General features: G+C 36.1%; 2 protein-coding genes across 7 annotated transcripts in view; one reads left to right on the plus strand and one right to left on the minus strand.

The window, feature by feature from the left end:
• LOC134846278 (histone-lysine N-methyltransferase, H3 lysine-79 specific-like) overlaps positions 1 to 22,240 on the plus strand; it is a 257,501-nt gene that overhangs the window by 44,307 nt on the left and 190,954 nt on the right. The gene's annotated exons all lie outside the window — the stretch shown is intronic.
• LOC134845904 (uncharacterized) lies at positions 22 to 20,550 on the minus strand. 4 transcript variants are annotated; one of them, XM_063863027.1, is made up of 6 exons: positions 20,337 to 20,550; positions 19,976 to 20,068; positions 12,442 to 12,859; positions 7,778 to 8,021; positions 6,663 to 7,403; positions 22 to 1,386 (listed from the first exon to the last, which is right to left on the minus strand). In XM_063863027.1, exons 3-6 carry the CDS (start codon positions 12,829 to 12,831, stop codon positions 365 to 367), a joined length of 2,397 nt encoding a protein of 798 aa, XP_063719097.1. In that variant the 5' UTR covers positions 12,832 to 12,859; positions 19,976 to 20,068; positions 20,337 to 20,550; the 3' UTR covers positions 22 to 364. The 4 variants fall into 4 exon arrangements, with proteins under 4 accessions (XP_063719097.1, XP_063719098.1, XP_063719099.1 ...); XM_063863028.1 differs by lacking the exons at positions 19,976 to 20,068; positions 20,337 to 20,550 and adding an exon at positions 17,229 to 17,525; XM_063863029.1 differs by lacking the exons at positions 19,976 to 20,068; positions 20,337 to 20,550 and adding an exon at positions 16,585 to 16,885.

A 22,240-nucleotide genomic window follows, 5' to 3' on the forward strand; every position in this document is an offset into this window, starting at 1 on the left:
ATTTCAAAACTGGTATTTTTGATGAGTGATGAATTACTATAGCGGAAGAAAATGACAAAATTAAGTACACTTTTGAAATAGATTGAGGTGATCGAAAGTTCGATTGACTCGAGCTGATTGACTCGAACGGATAGCTAAACAGAAGAAAGAGAAAAACTGCACCGAATATATATTTTAAATCTACTGCAATCCAAAATTAGGGCATTAACAGAAAGCTGTTAAATTCATCTAATTTTTCCTAGTAACTTTAGGCCAGCCAAACTAAACATAAACGTAACTTCAACATATTATCATCAATGAAATGAAAAAAGAAAATTGATAGAACTTCATTATATTGATTAAGTTTTTGTCTGGAACAATAGGTTTACTTTGTAGTGAAGTTTAAAGGTTTTTGTTCATCTTCATCATGTGCTAATTTATCATCTTGATTATGTCGATTGTCTGTTTTTAAACTGTTGCAATTGAAATCACCTGCTACCGTCCAGTCTCGTTTCATGTCTTTGCTCAATTTCGTCTTGCTCAAATCAACTCCACTTGTTTTCATCTGACCAGCCAACTGTGCCGCAAACGTATTCAAATCAAGAGGTGCGCCCAAACCCATTGGATTCATTGGCAGATTCATCGGCAAAGATCCGGGGTTGAGAGCGGGGTTCGAACCTACGTTCATCATTTGTTCTGCGAAAAAGCTTGATTGAAGCAACATGTTGACTGATGTCAGAGCTTGCAACGCTTTACTTGCGTCCGCTCCTGATAGGTTATTAATGTTAAGGCCGTTTAAGTTAGTACCCAGCAAATCTTTGCTGGCCAGGTTTTGATAGAGCTGTTGCAATGATTTTAGATCCATGCCCGGGGGCATTCCTTTGGACCCCAAGTCAGGCAAAGTTCCAGGCGGGTTATAAAACCCACTTGCTGCTGCCAAGGGCCCCAAATTGCTTAAAGGAGGCATGTTGGGCAAGTTTGGAAAAAAATGGTTTCCCAAAAAACTGTTCACATCTAGTTTACTGTCAATGGCATCTGCGATTCTTTGAGCGGAGTTTGCGGAACTCAAGGTCGTCGGAGTCTGTTTTGGTGTTCCTTGGATACCCTGTGATGTTGGAGGGTTCAACTGATTCCTCTGCTGCTGTGATTCGTTGTTGTTCACTAAGGGAAGCTGAGAAGCATTATTGTGATTGACAAGGGGGTCATTTATTTCCATGTCTATTCCATGATTCAGTTTCAGATGTTTCTTTAAATTCCATTTGGTGGTGAAGGATTGGTCGCAGTAGGAGCAAGAAAAACAAGGTCGCACAGCTGCATGGGACATCAGATGAGCTCTGGCGTTGCGTTTGTACTTGATGACTTTCATGCATTGAGGACACATCCATGATCCCTTGGCAACGATTTGCTCTGTAACAAAAATTTCAAACAAATGTTTTTCTATCAACAGTGAACTGCAGAAATATGATCTTTCATATGATCCAAAACAAAAAAAACAACCCTAGGCAATTTTACAACTAACTGATCCAGTTTATCTGCATGTAAAGCAATCTGTTTATTTCTGTTTTTAGTTCTAGGCTACACTTTGGTATGATTTTCGCTCAAAGCGCTAGAGCTCTGCTTCAACTGCATCATAAAAATTAAGTCGGCATGATGTTTTTGGTGGAAAACTGATCCATAAATTTTGGTACTGTGGTGTCTCTACAAGAGAAGCTGACAACCAAATCAGAAGCCATCGTCTTCCATAAACACAAACAAAAGACGTCTTCAGAAAACAAAAAACGCAGTGCAATTGTTCTGCATTTCTGCTGTCTTCTGATTTTCCATCAATTGTCATCATGAGAAAGGAATGGGCATTTACAATAATGCCGAAGTGCAAGAGTGCCGAAAAATGCAAGTGTTCAAAAGTGACTGAAACAAATGGCTTTTGTATTCTTTTTTGGTTTTTTTTTTACTTTTGAATGGATTTAATTTCGGCTCTGCTTAAAAATTTGAGCAAAAATTTGCATAAATTAGAGCAAAAACTAGATCTATTTTGTTAATTGCAAGTATAATTAGCGTGTGTTTGCAGCAACTGATGACACCAGTTTAAAAAATTAATTTGTTTTGATTGCTGCCAGTAACAAAAACCACAAGTTTTTCCGCTTTTTCCAGCCAGTGACTTCGTTTTACAGCTTTATCATCTCTTCAGTTTTTGTAAAACCTGGTTTGAGTTTGATTTTTGGAAATTTTGAAGACAATTTATTTTTGGCACTCTTGCACACATTTTTTAATTTTCGGCGCTCTTGAGCACATTTTTATTTTCGGCTTTATTGGTCATATTTTTATTTTCGGCACACTTGGACGCATTTTTATTTTCGGCGATCTTGCGTTTCGACACTTTTACTGAGTCGGCAGGAGTAAGGGAAAAGAAGAAAGAGCAGACAGAATGCAGCTGGCTTTTTGATTTTGTTTCTTCTTCTGCGGTGCAGAGTGAGCTTTGCGACATGCTCTGTAGTCAAAAACAATGCATTCCCATTGCCACGCCAAAAATTAGAGCCACACGCCAATAAGTGACACAAAATCAAACCACGATTGAAACTTCACAATTTATTTTGTCTTCTTGCTTGGCATTAGCAGAATTAAAAACAAAAAAAATCAAATTAGAAATTTATGGCAGTTTTTGGCAAAGTTAATCCAAATTTCTATTTTTTAAGTATTTTATGGTAAATTTCCATCACTTTGTTACAGTTTTTTTTGGTCATCTTATTTTGATTGTTGGACAACACCTAAAAAAAAGATTTTTGCGTTAGTTCGGTTTTTTTTTTTAGTTTTTGATCCATATTGAAGAAATTTTGCGGTCATTTTTGAGTACTGTCCAAATGAGCTAAGTCTAAAAAAAACTGGACGAATGAATTTTGCTCATAGAGATGCCACCCGACAGGCTGATGACTTTTTAGAATTCTCCCAAGCCGAACTAAATTGTAAACGTTCAATTTCATAGAATGTATGGTTATCAGTTTTGGCTTGAAAATAAAAATTATTATTATTATTTTTAATTAATCGTTGAGATAATCATAATTTGGTCTATCAGAGAGATTTTTAAATCGATCCTTGAATTCAAGTTTTTTTCCACTCAAATCCAGATGCGACAAATAAACTAGATGGGATCGAATGATGTTTCATTTTAAGGAATGATGTTTCATTATGTGTTCGAATGATGTTTCCTTTCTGTAGTGATTCAATCTCCAATGAAACATTTTTGGGATGTTGAAAAACATAGTAAACAAACAATTAGAAAAATGTCAATCAACTCAAAGAGAATAAACAAAAAATTGCTGGCTTCGAATTTGAATTTTTGAACAAAATTTATCATAAATGCTCTTCCATCATTGAATTTTTTGAGCTTTCTTAATTTAAAAAAAAATGAAAGAAAACTATAGAATTTTTTCATATAAGACGGCAGGTACAATTAAAAGCTGCAAAAGGCGGCCATCCGGATAAGGAATTTCAAAAACTCTAAAAACTGGAAGAGAAGACAGTTTAGAGAAATTTCGCGGTCAAAGTTGCTATCAGCTATTGTTAGAAACTATTCAAGGATACTCTAATGATAATCATCATCATCATCAGCGTCAGCCGGATATTGAAGATGATGATTAGACTACTTGATGAAGTCTGTTTGGTGCTCGGTGGGGCGTGCAGTAACTGTAATATCTCCCTCCAGCGGGGGTCGATTGAGCGCCTGCTGCTGGCTGTGCGGCTGTGATTGCTCTTGTTGGGTGTCAGTTGGTGAGGTCTGCTGACTCTGTCTTACTGTCTTATGTTGTGTTGTGTTGTGTGTTTGGGTCGCTTGATTAACTACTGGGCAGAGCGGAAAGAGGAAGGAGAGGAGAGAAGAGGGGTGTGAAGAGAGGAGAGAAAGAGACAGAGGAAGAGAGAGAAGGGACGATGCGAGATGAGAGGATTGGGGATGTCGGGGGCAATTAGGGCTGAGGTAATGAGACTGGAACTGGAGGCGGAGATATGGGCCGATGGGCAGCCAAAGAGCAACCAGCTGCTTCAGAAGTGCCTCTTGCCAGATGCACTCATCATCATCATCATCATCACCGTCATCATCTTCAGGCACCAGACAAAAAGCGGCATAGAGTATCAGGAGACAATAAGATAAGAGAGGAAACTGTATCTCGAGGCTCATAAAAAAATTATGTCAAAAAAGACGCATATAGTTCTCGTTTTTCTTTATATCAAAGATAGCTTTCTAGCTTTCGCCAATGCTGTTCTTGCACGAAAAAGCAAATTTCACAAAAAATGCACAAATGTTGCTTGCACGAAAAAATAGATGAGCCAAAAATCTCATCCATCCACAAACTAGCTCATTTTTTCTAAAATCAAGGTTTCATACCAGTAAATTCTTAACGGCTTATTTATTTTTAAATAGTCTGATCAGTGAAATGTCATTTTGCTTATTTGCTGCTTTTTCCATTGTAATTAAAGGTATTCCTTGAGATTAATGGCATTTTTTGTTTACATGAAGGCATGATTCGAAACATGCTTTCAAATGAAAAATTACTTGCCTCACTTGCAAATTATTTGCATTATTATGCTTTCGCATTAATGTATACACGCTTTCAAATCAGGTGACAGAGAAGCAATAACTACCAGGTACGCTTTTCAAAAAAGAAGAGTGAATTGAGAGGAAAGGGCCCTCTGGTCAGCTTCTTCTCTACCGATTGCTTCTCTTCTTCAATTCAGTCGATTGAAAGGGCGAGTGGGACAAAGTAGACCCTTTGGGTGTATAAACACAACTGCACTGATCATCTGCAGCGTCAGACAAACGACCCCGCCCTTCGCATCCATTTATTTTTGCCTTTTTTGGTTATCATTTTTGCAGTCTTCTATCACGTCTTAAAATACTAATTGCTAATTTAATTGAGAGGAAAGGTTACTGATTTTTATTTTTTTTGAAAGATTCATAAAAACCAACAAAACGCCAAAAACCAAATCTTTTTTTGAAAGATTCATAAAAACCAACAAAACGCCAAAAACCAAATCAAATTTTAAGATTTTTCCGAAAAAACAAACAAAAAACATCAGAACCTATTGATTTCCTTTAAATAGATTTCTTGAAAACATATGAAAAAATTATGTCATCTTTTTTTTTAAAAGTATGACAAAGCCAACAATTTGAAAAAGAGTCAATGAACGCAAGAAAACAGAAAAAAATACTGAACTAATTTTTTATAAAAATCTCAACTTTCGAATTTCAAAGAAAAAAATGTATAACCTTAAAGCTCTCGGAACTTTTTATTTAAAGGAGTCAAAAAATTTTGAAGTTATAGAGCTACAGAATAATAGAGTCAGGCTGTTTTTGGAATTTTTTCCTGGTGTTTTTAGAATTTTGAAAAAAAAAAAGAATTATTGAATTATAATATTGTGAACCGAAATTAACTTCTAAATTGGTAGAAACTGTCTTTGAAATTGTATTAAAAATAGGACTAGCTAGAATTTTATAAGCTTCATGACTTATTTTTGTTTTTATTCGCTCTCTTATTTTGATCTGCAATTTGTGTTTTCTTGAGAAGACTTTAGAGAGTCAGAGAGGGAAACACGCTGCAACAGAGAGCGAAGCGGAACAGTCTGACTTGCGCCAATATCAGGCGAGGTGCAGTTAAAACATGCCTGCCTGCTTACTGCTTATGCACCGTGAGCAACAGATGTATCCGTGCTCAGTTCTAATGCTTTTTCTGATATTTTATACTTTTTCTGTTTCAGCCCCAGTGATATAAACAAAACAAAAAGTAAACATATTGACACGATGACAGAACTCTTCAGTTTTGTTCAATTGTGCGGCTTAGCCGCGGCTACTGACCGAACCAGTGAAATGGATCTGATACAATTGTTGCTGTTTTAACTTGTAAGCGATACTGTTTCCCCGTTTTTCTAAATCACAACAGGCAAAACTAGTTCTAAAAGTGAGCTTTAATAGTGAGTTAAAAATTAGAGCATCATTAGGAACGGACACCATGTGTTTTTGGAGCTGAAGAAAGAGAGAGGGAGAGAGAGCTGAGCTGATCGAAGAAAGATAGCATCGGAAAGAGCTCTCTTAACGAGAGAGTGAAAGAGCGAAAAAATCTCTCTCTGCTGCAATATGTTCAATTCAAGTATGTTCTGGCTTGATGTACTTGGTCAGTAGCGTGAACGACATCAGATAATTGTAGTTTGCGAGTTGGACCGGTTTATGAATGATTACAGATTGAGTGGAGAAAAAAAAACAATAAAAAATGTTTGTTTTTTTTTTGGTTCTCTCAACCATCCCCCTTATAGTACCTAGTAAAAAATATTCGCCCCAATACAAGATCAGTTCATAAAATTGAGCGCATGCTAATTTTATACCTAAAAATAGATCCGATTTTTTGAAAAGGGAGGAGGGATAGTTGAGAGGATCATTTAAAAAAATTAAGTTGTAATAAAAAAACAGAGAACTATGAGAGAAGTTCAGAAATTGTAATGACCATTGGAGCAGATTTTGAGAATTTTCCTTCAGCCTCATGTCCTTGAAGTACCTCCGATGAAATCAAATTTGGACATAAAAAGATACTATGCTTGTTTTTACCCGTGCGAGAAATTGAACAATTTTTTTGAGTTGTCAAAACATTGTCATAGATGAAAGTGTAACGCATAATTGTAATTTTTCGGTGAGTTTTTACCTTGTGACGGGATTCCATGTTGCTTTCCGACTGAGTTTGGACTGCTTTTGCTCATTTGCAATTGATCCATTCTTTCCACACCCTGTGCAAACTCACTCCCACACCGCCTCACTGGTCGTGCTGATTTCTCTCGCTCCCGGTTGCTTTCATCAGCGCCAAAACTCTGCCCATTTCCCAGATATGATCTGTGGTTCAGGGTTCCGAAAAATTTGTTCACGTTTTGATTTAGTTCTCCAGTTGTTGGTGCACCCAGATTAAGTTGATTGTCAGCTGAATGAATCAAAGTATTGTTACGGCGAGTAGCATTTGATTCTGGGATAGCTGTGGTTGTTTCCGGCTCATCTTTGCCACTAGAGAAATCTAGAACCCCGTTTGACAAGTAATCTTTACTGGGCAAAAATGGAGCCAAGACACTTTCCCTTTCGGCTACCGAGAAAAGCCCTGCGGCTGATGGACTTGTTTGACTATTTGATACCGAAGTTTGAACCTGATGATTTTTTTCGATTTCTGATGGATGTGTTAGTAGTTCCTCACGCGCTTTCTTTGGATGTGACTGTCCAACTCCGTGGTCCGAAATGTCAATAAGCAACCTTTTTGACGCAGAGTTGTCAGTTTCAAAGATTTCTTTTGAAACAGAATTTGATGTCAAGGAATCCATGGTCATCAAAGGGGATGTTGCTTCTATGTGTTTGGTGAATGCAAAGGGTTCGCAGTTTAACATTTCTTCCTCTTTCGAGAAATCTAAACACAATTGACTTAAGAAGTTTATATTCCTATTGTCTCGCACATTCAAACTCGTAGCTAAAGAATTCTATTGTATAATTTATCAAGAAGTATGTTGAAAAGTCTTTCTTATTTAGCAACAGCAATGTACTCAATAAATTTATCCAGCGTTTTTGCTCGAAGCTTAAAACTGTCAAACTGAATCAAATTGGTCTTTAAATTGTGACCAAGTTAACATTTCACAACTACAGTTGAATGAGCAGTGAAGTGCAATGAGTGCTCACGTTTCTTCAAACTTGAGACGATTCACAATAGAAAACCGAGACTCGTTTTAAATCATCATTGAGAAGTTCTTGAATAGTGTGAATATAAATTTGATCGATGACTCATACCTGTGCAGAACTCAGTCCAAGATGCGAGACACTTTTGACCAGGTCCTTGAGGATCCAGAAAGAACCCACTAGCCAATCCTGCGGATCCAGACGCCACGACCGTGTATGATAGGGGTCCACCGGAGGCCTCGGATTCGAGCTCTTCTGGTTCGGAGTCTTCGATCGAGTGAATTATTTGTCGTCTTCGTCTGTAGCAAGATAGCAGCGCGTAGTGAACTCCGTACTCATTTGAAAGGAAGTCAAGCTAAAATAAAGACAAAAAAAATGAAAATACTTCTAAGTTTCCTATTATAAAATCAAGTATGTTGTCATTAATTTCGTTAGCATAAGCACCAGAAAATCGTTTAAAAATTTCATTAACAAAACACAATAGCTTAGCAATCAAAAGCCTGACCTAACAACAAAAACAACTATTAGATATTCTTAGCTTTTTAAATTTTCATTAGCTCGTTGTAAATATAACTAATATCTTAAGTTTATTAGTTAATGGCTGTCTGAGAGAAGAAAAATCTCTCGTGCTCTCTTAATTCGCTCTAACTCTTCTGTTCTGCTAGGAGAGAAAGAGAGAGGGAGATTGTTTAGCTGCTGGTGGTGTCACAGAGGTGCTTAGCACGGAGACGCGAACAAAGAGTCACTGCGGGACGCGGGATTAGACTGTTCCTATCTGCGCAGATGATACCAACAAGCACCTAATTCACACCACTAGTACATACTCAGAACCCCATTTTTCGTACTTAGCCGAAAACTGCCATCACCAAATACTGGGTTAAAACTTTTCAACGAAAATTACTACAAAGTTTATTTTTGTAGCTTTCATTAAAAATATATACTAAAAAAATTATAGTGCAAATTGAAACTAAATATAGTGTAATTTTGGGCTCATTGGGCTTTTGGCCGGTTGAACAGTCGGCGCAAGAGGTAGGAAGCAGCAAAGGGGCTGTTGATTATTAACTTATTAGGCTGAACTGATCAACTGATCAATCCGCTTGTGTTCTCCGGCAGCACCAGCAGGAGAGCTCTGCTGTGTTTACAGAAAGTGCAAATAGCAGTCCAGAAACTCCCCATTTGGAGCAGCAGTTGCAGTACTCTCCCCCGATCCGGCCGACCACAACAGCAGCGGCGGCGGCGGGCGCAGAATAAGTTGGGATAATTCCCCACGTTGGCATAATTCCGGACCCCGTTTTAATATCTAACACAGCGGGTGCCCCCTGCACGGAAGAAGAGGAGAGCTGAGAAGACGGACGGACAGCCAGCTCAGCAGAAGATTAGGGCTGAGAGAGATACTGCTGGATTGATTAGCCCATCAAACCAGTCCAGTCCGCCCGCCCGACGCAATTGGCAGCAGCACTAGTTGGCCGCCCTATCTACAAATCGAATTGGGCCCCCAGCTAATGCTCCAATATCAGATCGATTTTTTAAAACAACGCGAATATTTTCATTTTAATTTCTAACGAATGTGAAAAAAAAATTTATTGACAAAAAAACCTAAAATATTGGATAGTATTGCAAAAAAAATGATTTCGTGAAAAAATGAAGTTTTGTTCAAACTTTGATAAAACTAACAGGCCCGAATGTAACAGATTGTTTTTACTAGCCCTGCCAAAACACAATAATAAAGTCATTTTGCTCAAATTAAGGAAACTAAGTTTCGGCCAATTTGCTAATCGGATCATTGCTTAATTTTGACTGCGGGATTGCTGGTCTGGCAAAGAGGAGAGGGATCAGCTTGCAACTGCACGACAACAAACAGGCGAGAGAAGAGCCTGCTGCCGGTGTTGTCCACGGAGAGAGAGAGGGTTAAGGTGGGGGATTAGAGGCTCTAATCGGGGCTCCCGAGATCCCCCGCAATAAATTGGATATTATTTCGAATTTGGTTCACTCTTGCTGCAATTTAACCACTTGCTTCAAGATTTGATTCTAATCTGAATTTGGGGAGCTCAATTGTCAGGTGTATTGGAAAAAGCAGATGTAGAATTGTAGTTAATACCACTGAACCTGCAAATCTGATTTGTAGAGTGAGTCTCAAGCTCAAGATCAAAAGTTCCCGACTGAATCCAACTATTCTGACATTATATAATATTCTTCGAGTAGTCTGTCTCAAAGAATAAAATTGTGTTTGATTTGTTCGAGTTCATTGCGCGATCTATAATTCACGACTTTGGGACACTAAAAACTACCTTCAGAAAAAATACAACAAATTTATATTTGTTCGCCAACGTTGAAAAAATTAGAAATTTGATTTTTTTAAATTAAAAAAACGTCCTTCATGATACACGATGATACGGAAGCGAAACAATCCGTATAAGATATATGGTTAGATAACCGTGAAAATAATTTTTTTATACAGAATAAGAAACGAGACATGATATCGTAAGACCTTTACATTTAACTCGAGATATCTTGAGTGGAGTAATTTCTATCTGGAATTATGGTCCACTTCTCATCCTGGTGTTTGCTCACAACTAAGCACACAGGAAACTGAGCCAACACTCTTCTTGGACTTCTCGACTCTTTTCTCTATTTCTTCAAATTACAGGAGGGGTGTCTTTGGGGGAGGTACGTCGCGCATTGTAGTTACTTAAATTATCAGAGGGGTAGTGCATGTTTCTGCGCCATGAGGACAGAAGAAAAGAAGAGATCAGAAGCTGTATTGGGGAGATAGTGTTGTAGTTGGTGTTTTGCGAGGTTTGTTTGAGGTCTTTTTCGGGACAGGAAACGAGCTGCTTGCTCAACAATCATATCAAGTCAACATCAGCTAGCTCTGATCAGAAATAAGACACGACGATACAAGACATCTTAAGTACTGCAACTAACACTACAACTAGTTTACTAAGCTTGGATGAAAATGGTGTCTTGTTGGCGCTTATGATCGCTGATGGCGACTTGTTTGCTCTACTTCTTAAATATTATTACTACCAGAATTAAGCAACAAAACAGAAAGGCAGATCAGAGCGTCATATACTACCAAAGGTACATATTAAAGCATAGGCACCGGCGGACAAACTTATTGTCGTCTTGATTCTGATCTTTAGTCCTTATACCTTATTAGCATTAAGTACCATATCCAAACTAAACAAAGACTACTGAATTGATCTTGCTTTAAAGACACCCAGTGATCATATGATATTTCTAACCAACCTTCAAAGTTCAAATAAACAAAGTTTGCGTTTTGTTTGTAAATTTGAAAAAAAACGGAGCAAAAAAATGATTATTTGGTTAAATAGTAAAAACCACTTAACAAGGAGGCAATACTTTCAAAACAACGCGGGACCTTAAACATTGCTCATTCTAATCAGAAATCAGAAGTCAAAACACGGAAAACAGCGGCAACAATTCAAGGGTTCGAATCACTCGTTCTCATTTCAAAATCCAGTTCAAACTTTAAATGGAATATAAATCAATAAAAACAAGTAACAAATTTTTACTTCCTAGCTTCCAACTTAATTTTGAAAATGAGACGTATCTTTTTAAATAAGAACATCATTGGAATGGAGTTTGGGCAGCTGCTAATTTAGTAAATTGACTCTGCTGATTGATGTGGCAAGAGCGGAACAAGTAGACTACAGAGTGGGAGTAAAAGGGGGAGGGGGAGGGGGTTTCGGGAGAGAGTTGAACTTGAGCTGGTTGTGCTGCGGGCGGAGGATGCGATTGCTGAGACTGCTGAAGCCACGGCTGCGGATATCTCCCGGCGGGCGAGGGGGAAGCCGATGCAGCGCTACTCTCCTTCACCCCTTCCGCCCTCTTTGTTCACCTCACTCGCTACTCCATCAGAGCGACTGCTCTTATCTTAATTCAAATTGGAACAGAATAGCAGCACGGCTGGCTGCTTCTTAATCAACTAAGTAAAATCAATCAACTAGCCGAATTAGCAATCAACTTCAATTAGCAGAAAATTAACTAAAGCTAAACTTATTGAAAAAACAAGCGGCATATAAAAAATTCAACCCTTAAATTTTTTGTTAGATGGATTTTTTACAAGATTTTTTCCCTCAAATTTCACTAGCCGAAAAAAAATCACGAAATTCACAGCCCAAAATAATATTTTTAAGGGAATTCCCAACCGAAAACAATATTTTGAAGAAAATTCACAGGCGAAACTTTTTTATTCTAATTGAGTCACTTTTTGACCGATGAGAAAAAGATGAAGAGCACCTACACCTTGACCAGAAGAGAGTCTCTTGAGCTATAGTCTGTTCTCTGCTGATTCCTATCAGCTAAAACACTTTCGCCACAGGCGGGCAACAGACCATAACCAATTTCACCCAGCAGAATGAACATAGGGGGGCATCAATAGAACTAATGGGTAAGAGGGAGATGAGAAGAGGAAACGTGGAATAGTGACCAGACTTGAAGAGAAAGTCATTTGCTTGAAATCATCGCGAAAATGGAGGCGACATTTGAAATGAGAACTACTTAAATCGGACCTTTTAAACGGCCATGACAAGTTCAGATTGTCATTGAAATATAGATTGTCATCAAATCAGATTTTTACAGTCAAATTAACTTTTTTCCTGTATAAGCATCAGATTTAAAATAGTATTTTTTTCTACTATGTTGGTAGAGAATATTTCTTTTTAACACAATTACGAAACGATAGCAAACAGTTAATTATAAACAAGCTAGTTTTAGTTTGCACCTGTTATCTACAAAAGGAAGTAACTTACTGTTTTCTGGAGCAGAGAGAACGCGTTTTGGATTTTTTCGTCATCGTGTGCTGGCAAATTTTGATGCAAGTTTTCACTTTCCGGTGAATTCGGAAATCCGCTTCCTTGATCTGAGTCTGGACTCGTCAGATCTGCTCCGGAAATATGATTGCCAATTTTGTTGCTCACTTCGCCGATGTTACTGTTAGCAGACTCTGATGATCTGAGCGCCAGGGAGTCTTGTTTGGGTCTTTCTGGTTTAGTAGATGAACAATTCAAATTTGACCCGACTGAAGAAGAAGGGGAGGTGAAGGTTGTCATATTCGACCCGGTCGAGTCGGGTGAAAACGAGGGTGTAGAGTAAGTGCAAATTGGGAGATCAATTGAAGGTGTGACAGACACCACGGCCATAGTTTTGTCAACACTGTTCGCCCAATATCTAGAAGAAAACAAGACAAAAAATTGAAAGAAAGGTTTGAAAAAGTAAAGATCAGTCAAGTTTCAGGTAATGTTGTCAAAAAGTTATTAACAGATATCGCAAAGGTAATATAGAATTTTAAAATGAAAATGGGAATTTCGCAAAGTATAAATTCAGTACTGGGAAGCTATTTGCAGCAGAAAGGGGACCAGAAGTGCATGTGTAATTAGGGGTATCTGCTTCGTCTAAATGACTGTTTTATGATCGAATATTTGGTAAATTTATGAATTTATAGTACCTAACAGGCAGAAAATGCAGATTCAACAACGTACAAGTCGCAGATAACTATCTCACTAGCAAATAATTCAAAAAAGTTTTTTTTTTCAAATCACTAGCAAATAATCAAAAAATTACATTTTCAAATCATTTGCAAAAAAATCAAATAACCGTTTTGAGTATTTGGAATAAGAGTTGAGATGTGATATTGAAATAATGAAGACAGAAGCTTTAAATTTGTTTGACTAATTTAATCAGCTAAATTTATCGACAAACAAGTTTTGATTGGCTAGATATGATCTTAGATCGTGCAACTAAAATACAATAACATCCAAATATATGATATATATCCAGTAGACGATTAAAGGTATTGGTTGGGGCGGTGAAACTGCCTAAAGATACTCATATCCTCACCACTGGAAAAATAATGGTGAAAAATCAGAAAAGGTCACTAAAAACATCAGTTTTCTGATGGTTTCGAACAAGAGCTGAAATTTGTAATTATTTTACGACACAAAATTTTGGGTGAATGTCCAAAAATTTTTCTAGCTATTAGTTTGGAGCAAAAAAAGCGACGAAAAACAATTTTTTTTAAAAAACTTTGAAGCCTTTCCATAAATGAACACATTCCATGGGCCCCAAAAACATAAATTTCTGCATTTAATTCTGGCCCTCCGACCACGAAAATTGCAAAATGTGTCTAATTTTTTGTTCCGACTTTTGAAGGAAACGGAATATTTATGCTTGGTGTGTTTTTTTATTCAGTCAAGGAAAATAATTCAGTCCGCGAACGAAATAATTGTTTTTAACAAAAAAATTATGCCCTGTTGAAAATATCGACTCCCTAAAATCATATTTAAAAAGATTTTACCTCCCATGGTTTTTTGCAAAGTTTTGGGTGATTGAAAATTGCCAATTTGGCCATGCTCTGGACTAATTTATGCGCGCTTTGTTGGTTTTATCCATAATCCTCAAAGCATTACTCGAATTATTTATGTATGGCAAAATACCCCGCACAACAAAATCTTTCCAAGTTAAATTGAGGCTAGTCAATCGGTCGTGTTAACTCTGTATGACTCAAGTTTTCGCACTTGTTATCGACCAAAACTTATAGGTTTCAAAATTTTCTTTTCCCATAAACTATTCGATATGGATTAAGGGGCAGTCGGAACATTCAGGGTCTTGTTTGAATACTTATTACTGTAATATCATGCGTGAGGAATTATCCCGCACTGCAAAGTTCTTCCAAAATGAATTGAGGCAGGCTAATTGGTCGTATTAATTTCTTAAGTTTGTTCGACTCAAATTTTTTGACGTATGAATTTGTCCTTAATGCCCTTTCAATTTTTCTTTTCCAATTGACGGGGTTGTCGAAATGTTCATGGCTCTGTCCTGGTATATGAGCAGTCTTGTTTTTCCTTTATTTATTTAACTGTTTCAACAGCGGAGATATATTCAATTGTCTGTAGAAAATCCAAAAAGTCCATATAAAGACAAACTTAAAAAAAAACATAAATTTACGGTGTGAAAGTAGCAGATAATGTTCCAATCAACTTAGTTCCAAAAAACAATCGGAAAAAGTTCAGATGTTTTTTTCTTAACTTTGTTAATTTTCATGTAGCGAGAAGAAATTTGAAATCACAGCGGAAACTTCACCTACATTTTTCTATTGTGTAATCAACCTGAATAACTTGGAATGCTGATCCATTTTTTGACTCCTACACAATTTTTTTTGGACAAATAATCAAACGCTTGGATGAAAACGTCATAATTTTTTCTGTTTTAATGACATTATCTAACAATGAAAAACAAATTTACATAGAAATTTAGTAATTTAAAGGTTACACAGCAACAATTAGATAATATTTTTTGTAGACAGGTCATGAAGTAGACGAATACTATGTTAAGCAATCAAAATTGAGATAAGAAAACAAGCATACGCAAGAAAATTTTTCTTTAAAATGCCTGTTTTCAAGGATGATTGTGGAAAGCTTTCACTGATAGTTTTAACAAAAAATTTACGTAGACAAAGAGCAACTGGTTATAGCTGCCCTCTGAAAAATTATCAAAATTTGGTTTCAAAGACTTACTAATTTTTTGGGGGTCTGAAAAATGCCAGTTTTCGCCATCTGCACTAATTTTTGCATCGGTGAGAATTTTTTCTCAAAAAATTGGAGAAAAATCATTGTTCATTCGATATGAAAATTTCTAAGCAGTTTTATTGAATTTTTCATAGTGACAATTTTACTAAACTCAGCAGTTCCTTACAATTTCACGCGTTTCGAACAAACAATCTAGTCCAGATGGTGAAAACTGGCATTTTCAGACACGGAAAAACTGGTAAGCCTTTGAAACTAAATTTTGATACTTTCAAAGGGGGCAGCTCTGATCATTTGCTTCTGGATTATGCAAAAACTTTATTATCCTAGTGAAAGTTGTCCAAAATCATCCTAGAAAAAAGGCATTTTGGAAAAAACCTGAATTTGCGCTTAATTTTGTCCATGTGGGTGTTTTTAATTAGGTCATGGGCAGTTGTTTGCAATTTTGTGTGCTCTGTGTGCGATCCGCGCTCAAAATCAAACCAAACCTAGGCAGTTTAAAGCTCCGAAGCTCTAAAAACGTAAAATCAGGCATTTGTTAATCAGGCAATTTACTGAGAAATGGACACTTTAAATACAGGTCTGAACTTTTTTCCCGTTGAAAATTTGATTTTCTTTAACATTTTGAAAACAAAGTTAAGTGAAAAACTAGAAAAATCGGTCAAAAAGTTAGAACAAAAAACTCTGAAAGCTTTACCTTTAAACAAGCAGAACTTATTTTATAAAAAAAAAACAGGGTAGAGGTAATCCGTTTTCATCGTGTCCATTTGCGAAAAAATTAGATTTTATACCATTCATAAACATGCCGTTTAAAACGTAATTTTTTAGTAAGTGATTGAGTATAAAAATAATTAAATAAAAAAGGAAAAATTTTGAAACGACCGCTTCTAGTGAGATGAAAATCTGGATAAAAACTAGCAATGTATGTCAGATTTAACCAATCGCTTTTATCGGCGCCATCAATTAATAAAAAATCTTTCAAAATCTGACAGAGCTCTCACAACATGTTCAGATCACAAAACAATTCCGACAGCGATCAAAGCGAAAAAACTATTAGTTAAGAAGAAGACAGATAAACGCTGAAGTATGCAGATCTTCAGATCTGCTCGCAAATTGTCTATAACCTCACTTCAAATGTTTGCCAAACAGAAAAAACTCTTAAATGTTTGGCTAGTTTTCCCGAATCATTAAGATCTTACCGACCAAAAAAATGATTAATAACATAAGTCGCATCAGCTGAAATTTCTTATTTACTATTGATGTTCCAAAGAAAAGTGGCGTTTTTCCAAGAAAACCCTGAGAAAAAATTGAAACACCTGTGAACGATAACTGATAAGTTTCTAGTTGCGTTTACCACGAAAAAAATCTTACCCTTTTCAATGAAGAAAGTCGTCAAAATAAGTAATCTGCTTTTTGTTCCGCGTTTTTGCTCAGCTTCAGCAGAAAGAAGCGTGAATAGACAATGTGAACAAATGAGAATTTTCAGTTCATCTAAAACTTTTAATGCTTAGCAGATCTCTCAGCTGTCTGTTTTCTGTTTTATACACGACATTATCCAACCTCAACTTAATCGTTTGTTCTTCTTTAGAAGTCGAACTCCGATCAAATAAAGTACCATTGTTCATCAGAATTCAAAGGAAGCTAGCTCTCAAATAAAAGACAATTTAAACAAGTCACGTCTAAGAAGCAAACAGTATAACTTCTCTAGTTCAAACCGATAAAAAGTTACCTAATCTGTGTCCTTCTATCAAAAAATTCAAAAACCGTCTAATTGTGGCAAATTTCTACTAAAAACGTAGGGTTTTAGGCAATTTAAAAAAACATTCGCTATTAAACAACCAAAAATAATGAATATATGTTAATAAAACAGCTGGTGAAAGCCGAAACTTATAAAAACTTACAAAAAACTTACGAATTGACGGAGTATTCGAATTTTCCATGATAGTTATACTTGAATAGAGGCGGGTTAATATTTAGCTGATTTATGGCTTATGGCTTGAGTGACGATGACTTACCACACAAGTGAGACTTTCTGCGGTACAAAGGCAGGCTGTTAAATGAGCAATAAAGCGACGTCGCTTGAACAAGCAGCAGTAGATGAGTAAGAGTGTTGACTTGTTGAGTTGAGAGAAGCAGCGAAAGCAGCAGACTAAGTAAGCACAAACTTAAGAAAACAGCAGAGTTGAAAAAGAATTAAAGAAGATAGTCGCAGAGAAAAGAGAAGAGAAAAGAAAATAGCGAGAATGAATGTTTGGCTCTTGTGTTTTATGGTTGGCGCTGTTATTATGATGGTATTCGGTGCTATTTGTTGTGATGGTGCTACTCTGTTGTTCTGCTTTAAAGTGTGCCGCAGAGAGCCTCCATATGTTTTCTTCTTCTTCTTTTCAAAACAGAGCTTGTCAGCTTGTCTTCAATCGCTCATCCGCTTCATGATATTAATAACCATCTCTAGTAGTAATAAACCACTAGTAAACAAAAAATAATAAGATATATTATAGCAATTCCCTCTTTTTCGTCTAAAATAATAATTTTATTGTTTTTATTTTCTCTTCATCTAAGACGCAGAAATGAAGAAAAAATGCGTTTTTTCTTATTAAATGTGTCAGTCTATGTTTGTATGTTTATGACACCATTTGATGGTGACAGGAACTTTGTTTGACTTTGGGGTGTTCTGCTGAAGTTTCTGCCTTCTATTACCAACTAAAAGAAGACACAACAAGGAAGGTTACAGTAAATTGTGACACAATTCATAAATTAGCTGTTTTCTTCGGCAATATTGTTGAGCGGTTGGTCTTTTTATACCAACAAAAACAACTTTGTCAAGTTTACTCAAACACACCAACTTATTGAATATCTCCCAAAAAGCGCAAATTTTCTGAGATTTTTCAGTTGGCGTACGAAGTTTGTGGCAAAATAGAGAAATCGTGTTTTTGTTATTAAATGTGTTTTGAATTGTTTGTATATGTTTAAGACACCATTTGACAGGAACTTTGTTTAACTTTGGGGTGTAAAAAACTATTTTTCCAGAACATGCTTTGAAGTTCAAACAAAAAAGAAATGAGCTATAAACAATAAGCATTCGAAAATTTCTTGAATCTTTGCCGATCTCTAAAAAAATCAATTCTGCTTTAGCTTCGGCAAAAAGAATAAAATTGCGCAAAAATTATAGCAGATTGTTAAAACATAAAATATGTTTTTTGATTTTTGAAATAGCTTTTGAATTTTTTTCTTCAAAAGTTGGACCTTTCATCTTAAGAATATTCAAGCTGTGAGCACTAATGAAGCTCCTCAAGCTTCACCGCTGTTTCCAGAATTCATAAACCGTAACTTATAACTATAACTCATCAAAACAATTTGACTCATGGCTTGACTGGATAAGATCAACAAGTGGACCTTTGCTTGCTTGGCTCCCCGTTGTGTTATCAACCAGACAAGCTTGAACAAAAGAGAAGTCAGCGCAGCAGCTTCTTTTGATTATTCGATAGACTCTCGAATCTCGACAGTCAAGCGTCTTTCTGCTTTAGGTCTTGTATTATTAAGAGCGATGCAGTCCATATCAAGAGTGTTAACCTGGTTCGCGCCAGTAACTAGATAGTCAATTATACAATATGCTACTCCTCAAGAGCCAGATGCATAAATACTCTGATATGTGCCAGATTTTGAATTAATCAAATTAAAGAAAAGTCCTTGGATTTCAGCAAAACGGATGACAGAGCATGAAACATGTGGTAGCAGTAGTTGACAGAGAAAAATAAGAACCAAGCATTTAAAAGCGAAATTCCGAAGATTAGATATGGATATATATCATCAGTACAATGTAAACAAAAAGTGAGATCAGATAATTCAGGATCTAGGCTTATTGCGATGGATATTTCTTTTTTTTTCGAGCTCTACTAAAAGACACATTTAACCCAATTTTTGCTTCGCAGACAACTTTTTGCGAAAAAGGGTGTCTTTTTTTAATTTTTTAAAAATGAAAGGCCCTTTAAGCGAGGTTCTTACTGAGAGTCGCTTTTTTGGCGCGCCCTCCAAAGTTACAAGATTTTTGATATCGTTAGTCAAAACATAAAGATGATTTAATTTTGAGGCTGTCTACATTCAAAATTTGTATATTTAAATAAAATATGAAACGCAATTCATTCGAGGTTTACACATGGAATTTGGAATTTGAGAGAAATATGAACTGATAGCTTGACCTTCTCAAAAAAAAAGAAACTAAAGTTTTCGAAATTTAATTAAACTTGAGATTTCTGTTCAAAAATTGATCTTTCTAATCAAACTTTGATTTTGAACGTGATACAAATATGATATGATAGTTGTGTGCCTAGAAAAAGCTAAGATGGGGACTGAAGTTTTTGTTGAAGGCTAAAATCAGATAATTCACTCTGTTTCCGAAGATTTTCGGCACAAAAAAAGTTTCAGGGACCAATTTATTATATATGTACCACTCTGTTATCGTGCAAGTGCTCTGAAGGTTTTTCTTTTCAAACCCTGAACGGGATCATCTATGAAGTTCATCCAATACTTGTGCAAAACTCAACAACATCCACCCACCCACCAACCAACCCCCTCCCCCCCCCCCCCCCACCCCCATCCCCCCGCATGAGCCGCATTTTGTCACATTGACTAAATTTTCAAGAGGAGGACTGAAAATCCAAACGCATAGATTCGATCATTTATACCATTGTCTTCTCGGAGATTGAAGATTTACAAAAAGTATGAAGATTGATACAAGAAAATGAGCAGTTGGAAGAAAACTCACCCAATTGAACGGTGATTACTACTGGCTCGACTTCTTGCAGTGACGGAGTTCAAGGTTGTAGAGTTGGTCCAAACAGCTCCAGCAGTCACAGCGCTGAAACAAACCGGCGGCTAGAGATGGCACTCGTCTGGAGTAACTTTCCTCGTTCTGATCCGAGCAACAAATTACGGAGTCGTGAACAAACAATTTTCTCAACTGCCAGAAATATGCGATAAATCGAAATGAATGACTATATAGGCAAGTTTACAGTTTCTTCAGTTAAAAGATGATGATGGCATTTATTAAGAGCAACGAGTGAATAGATGAGTGAAATCATATTAACTAATGTTAGTTAGCTAGAATATCTACTACTAGTACTAACTAGTACTGACTGGCTTATTTGGCCGAGAAATTGAGAGAAAAACAAAGCGAAGCCACTGCAATTGATCTATTTATCTATCTCTCCCCTCACAACATAGCTGCAATAGATCTCTTTTTCTCCCTCGCAATTGGCTAATATTTATCCAACTCTCAGTTTATGAAATAGCCAGCCTAGAGTATAAAGAAAAGGAATCATATGTTGGTCCAATATTGCTAATTCAATCAGTCTGCGGCAAAGGGTGGTATACCAATTCGCCGGTCCATGCTGCCAGCTTATTAGAAGAAGGACCCATCGATTGATTGATTGACTCGTTTACACATTTGGTTTCTTCGCAAACATTGAATATCAAACGAACTTCGGGGTCTTTTCTATTATACACCCCAAAATTAAGAAAATTGCTAATTGAGCTTGTGTTTTTTATTAAAAATTCAGATTTTATTTTGGTGGAAGTAATCACAACCATAAGATTTGAACTTCATGACCCAGTTTTGGACAGTATAACAGAAAATAAATGAAATTCGATGTTCTGCCAAGGCTCCAAGGAATGGCCGCGATCAAAATTGAAAGTTTTAATCTGTCATTTTTGTTACGACCATTTGAAAAATGAGATAAAACTTGGCATTTGGGTGTGTTTTAGTTGTTTTCTTTTCTTTTCCACCAAAATCAGGTACCACAAATAGTCATCAGAATGGGTCGAGTGATATATATTATAAAAGCCCTTTTAGTCATAATTCGGACAGTTTTTTTTTAATTCTGAAAATTTTTTCTAAGTGTCAAGAAAAACCCGTTTGAAATCATTGATTTCTGTTCTAATTTCGTGCGAATAAAGCGAGCGAGCAGGCATATTTTGCTTCATTTAAGCTTCTTACAACAGCTTCGTCGTCTTACAACATTTTAACGTCGTTTTTAAAGTAAAAAAAATTGAAAAATATTCAGCAAAAAAAAATTAATTTTTTTTTGAACTTCTTTGTTTAATAATTTTTTGGTTTTTTTTCGAAAAAAAAAACTGTCGTCCAATTTGCGTACTTTACTTTTAGTGTCGAATATGCGTAAGCTTATTTTTCGTTCAGATCTTTTTTTATCACAACACGCAGAAAAAAACGATACTAATTTGAAATACCAGACATTTGATGTTCTGCCAAGGCTCCACGGAATGACCGCGATCAAAATCGAAAATTTTCATCTGTCATTTTTGTTACGACCATTTGAAAAATGGGATAGAATTTGGTATTTGGGTGTGTGTTAGTTTTTTCTTTTGCTTTCCACCAAAATCAGGTACCACAAATAGTCATCGGAATGGGTCGAGTGATATATATTTCAAAAGCCCTTTTAGTCATGATTCGAACATTTTTTTTTAATTTTGAAAAAAAAAATTCTTGTTAGGTGTTTCAAGAAAAACCTGTTTGAAAATTTTGATTTCTGTTCTAATTCAAGCGAATTAAGCAAGCGAGCAGGCATATTTTGCTTCATTTCAGCTTTTTACAAAAGCTTGCTTCTGCTTAAGTTCAGTTTTACTCAAGTAAAGTTACTTTCTGAAATTTTTAACGTCATTTTGAGAATGAAAAAATTGAAAAATATTCGGCAAAACATTTTAAAAATTTTTTTGATTTTTTTTGTTGATCATTTTCTTAGTTTTTCTATTCATTTTCAAAAAAACCTCACGTCCAATTTGCGTATTTTACTTTTAGTGTCTAATTTATGTAGGCTTATTTTTCGTTCAGATCCTTTTTATCACACCACGCAAAAAAAGATACAAATTTGAAAAAAAAATTGTATGACTATGATCGGAACATTCTGTCATCTTTGCACAATAACTGGCTACCTTGTTTATCATTTGTCGATAGATACAAGTACCAGGGTGAAACAAAAATACAATCAATTATTATAACTAGCTTTACGGCTAT

This window comes from Symsagittifera roscoffensis, chromosome 5 (assembly GCF_963678635.1).
Source record: "Symsagittifera roscoffensis chromosome 5, txSymRosc1.1, whole genome shotgun sequence".
NCBI lineage: Eukaryota > Metazoa > Xenacoelomorpha > Acoela > Convolutidae > Symsagittifera > Symsagittifera roscoffensis.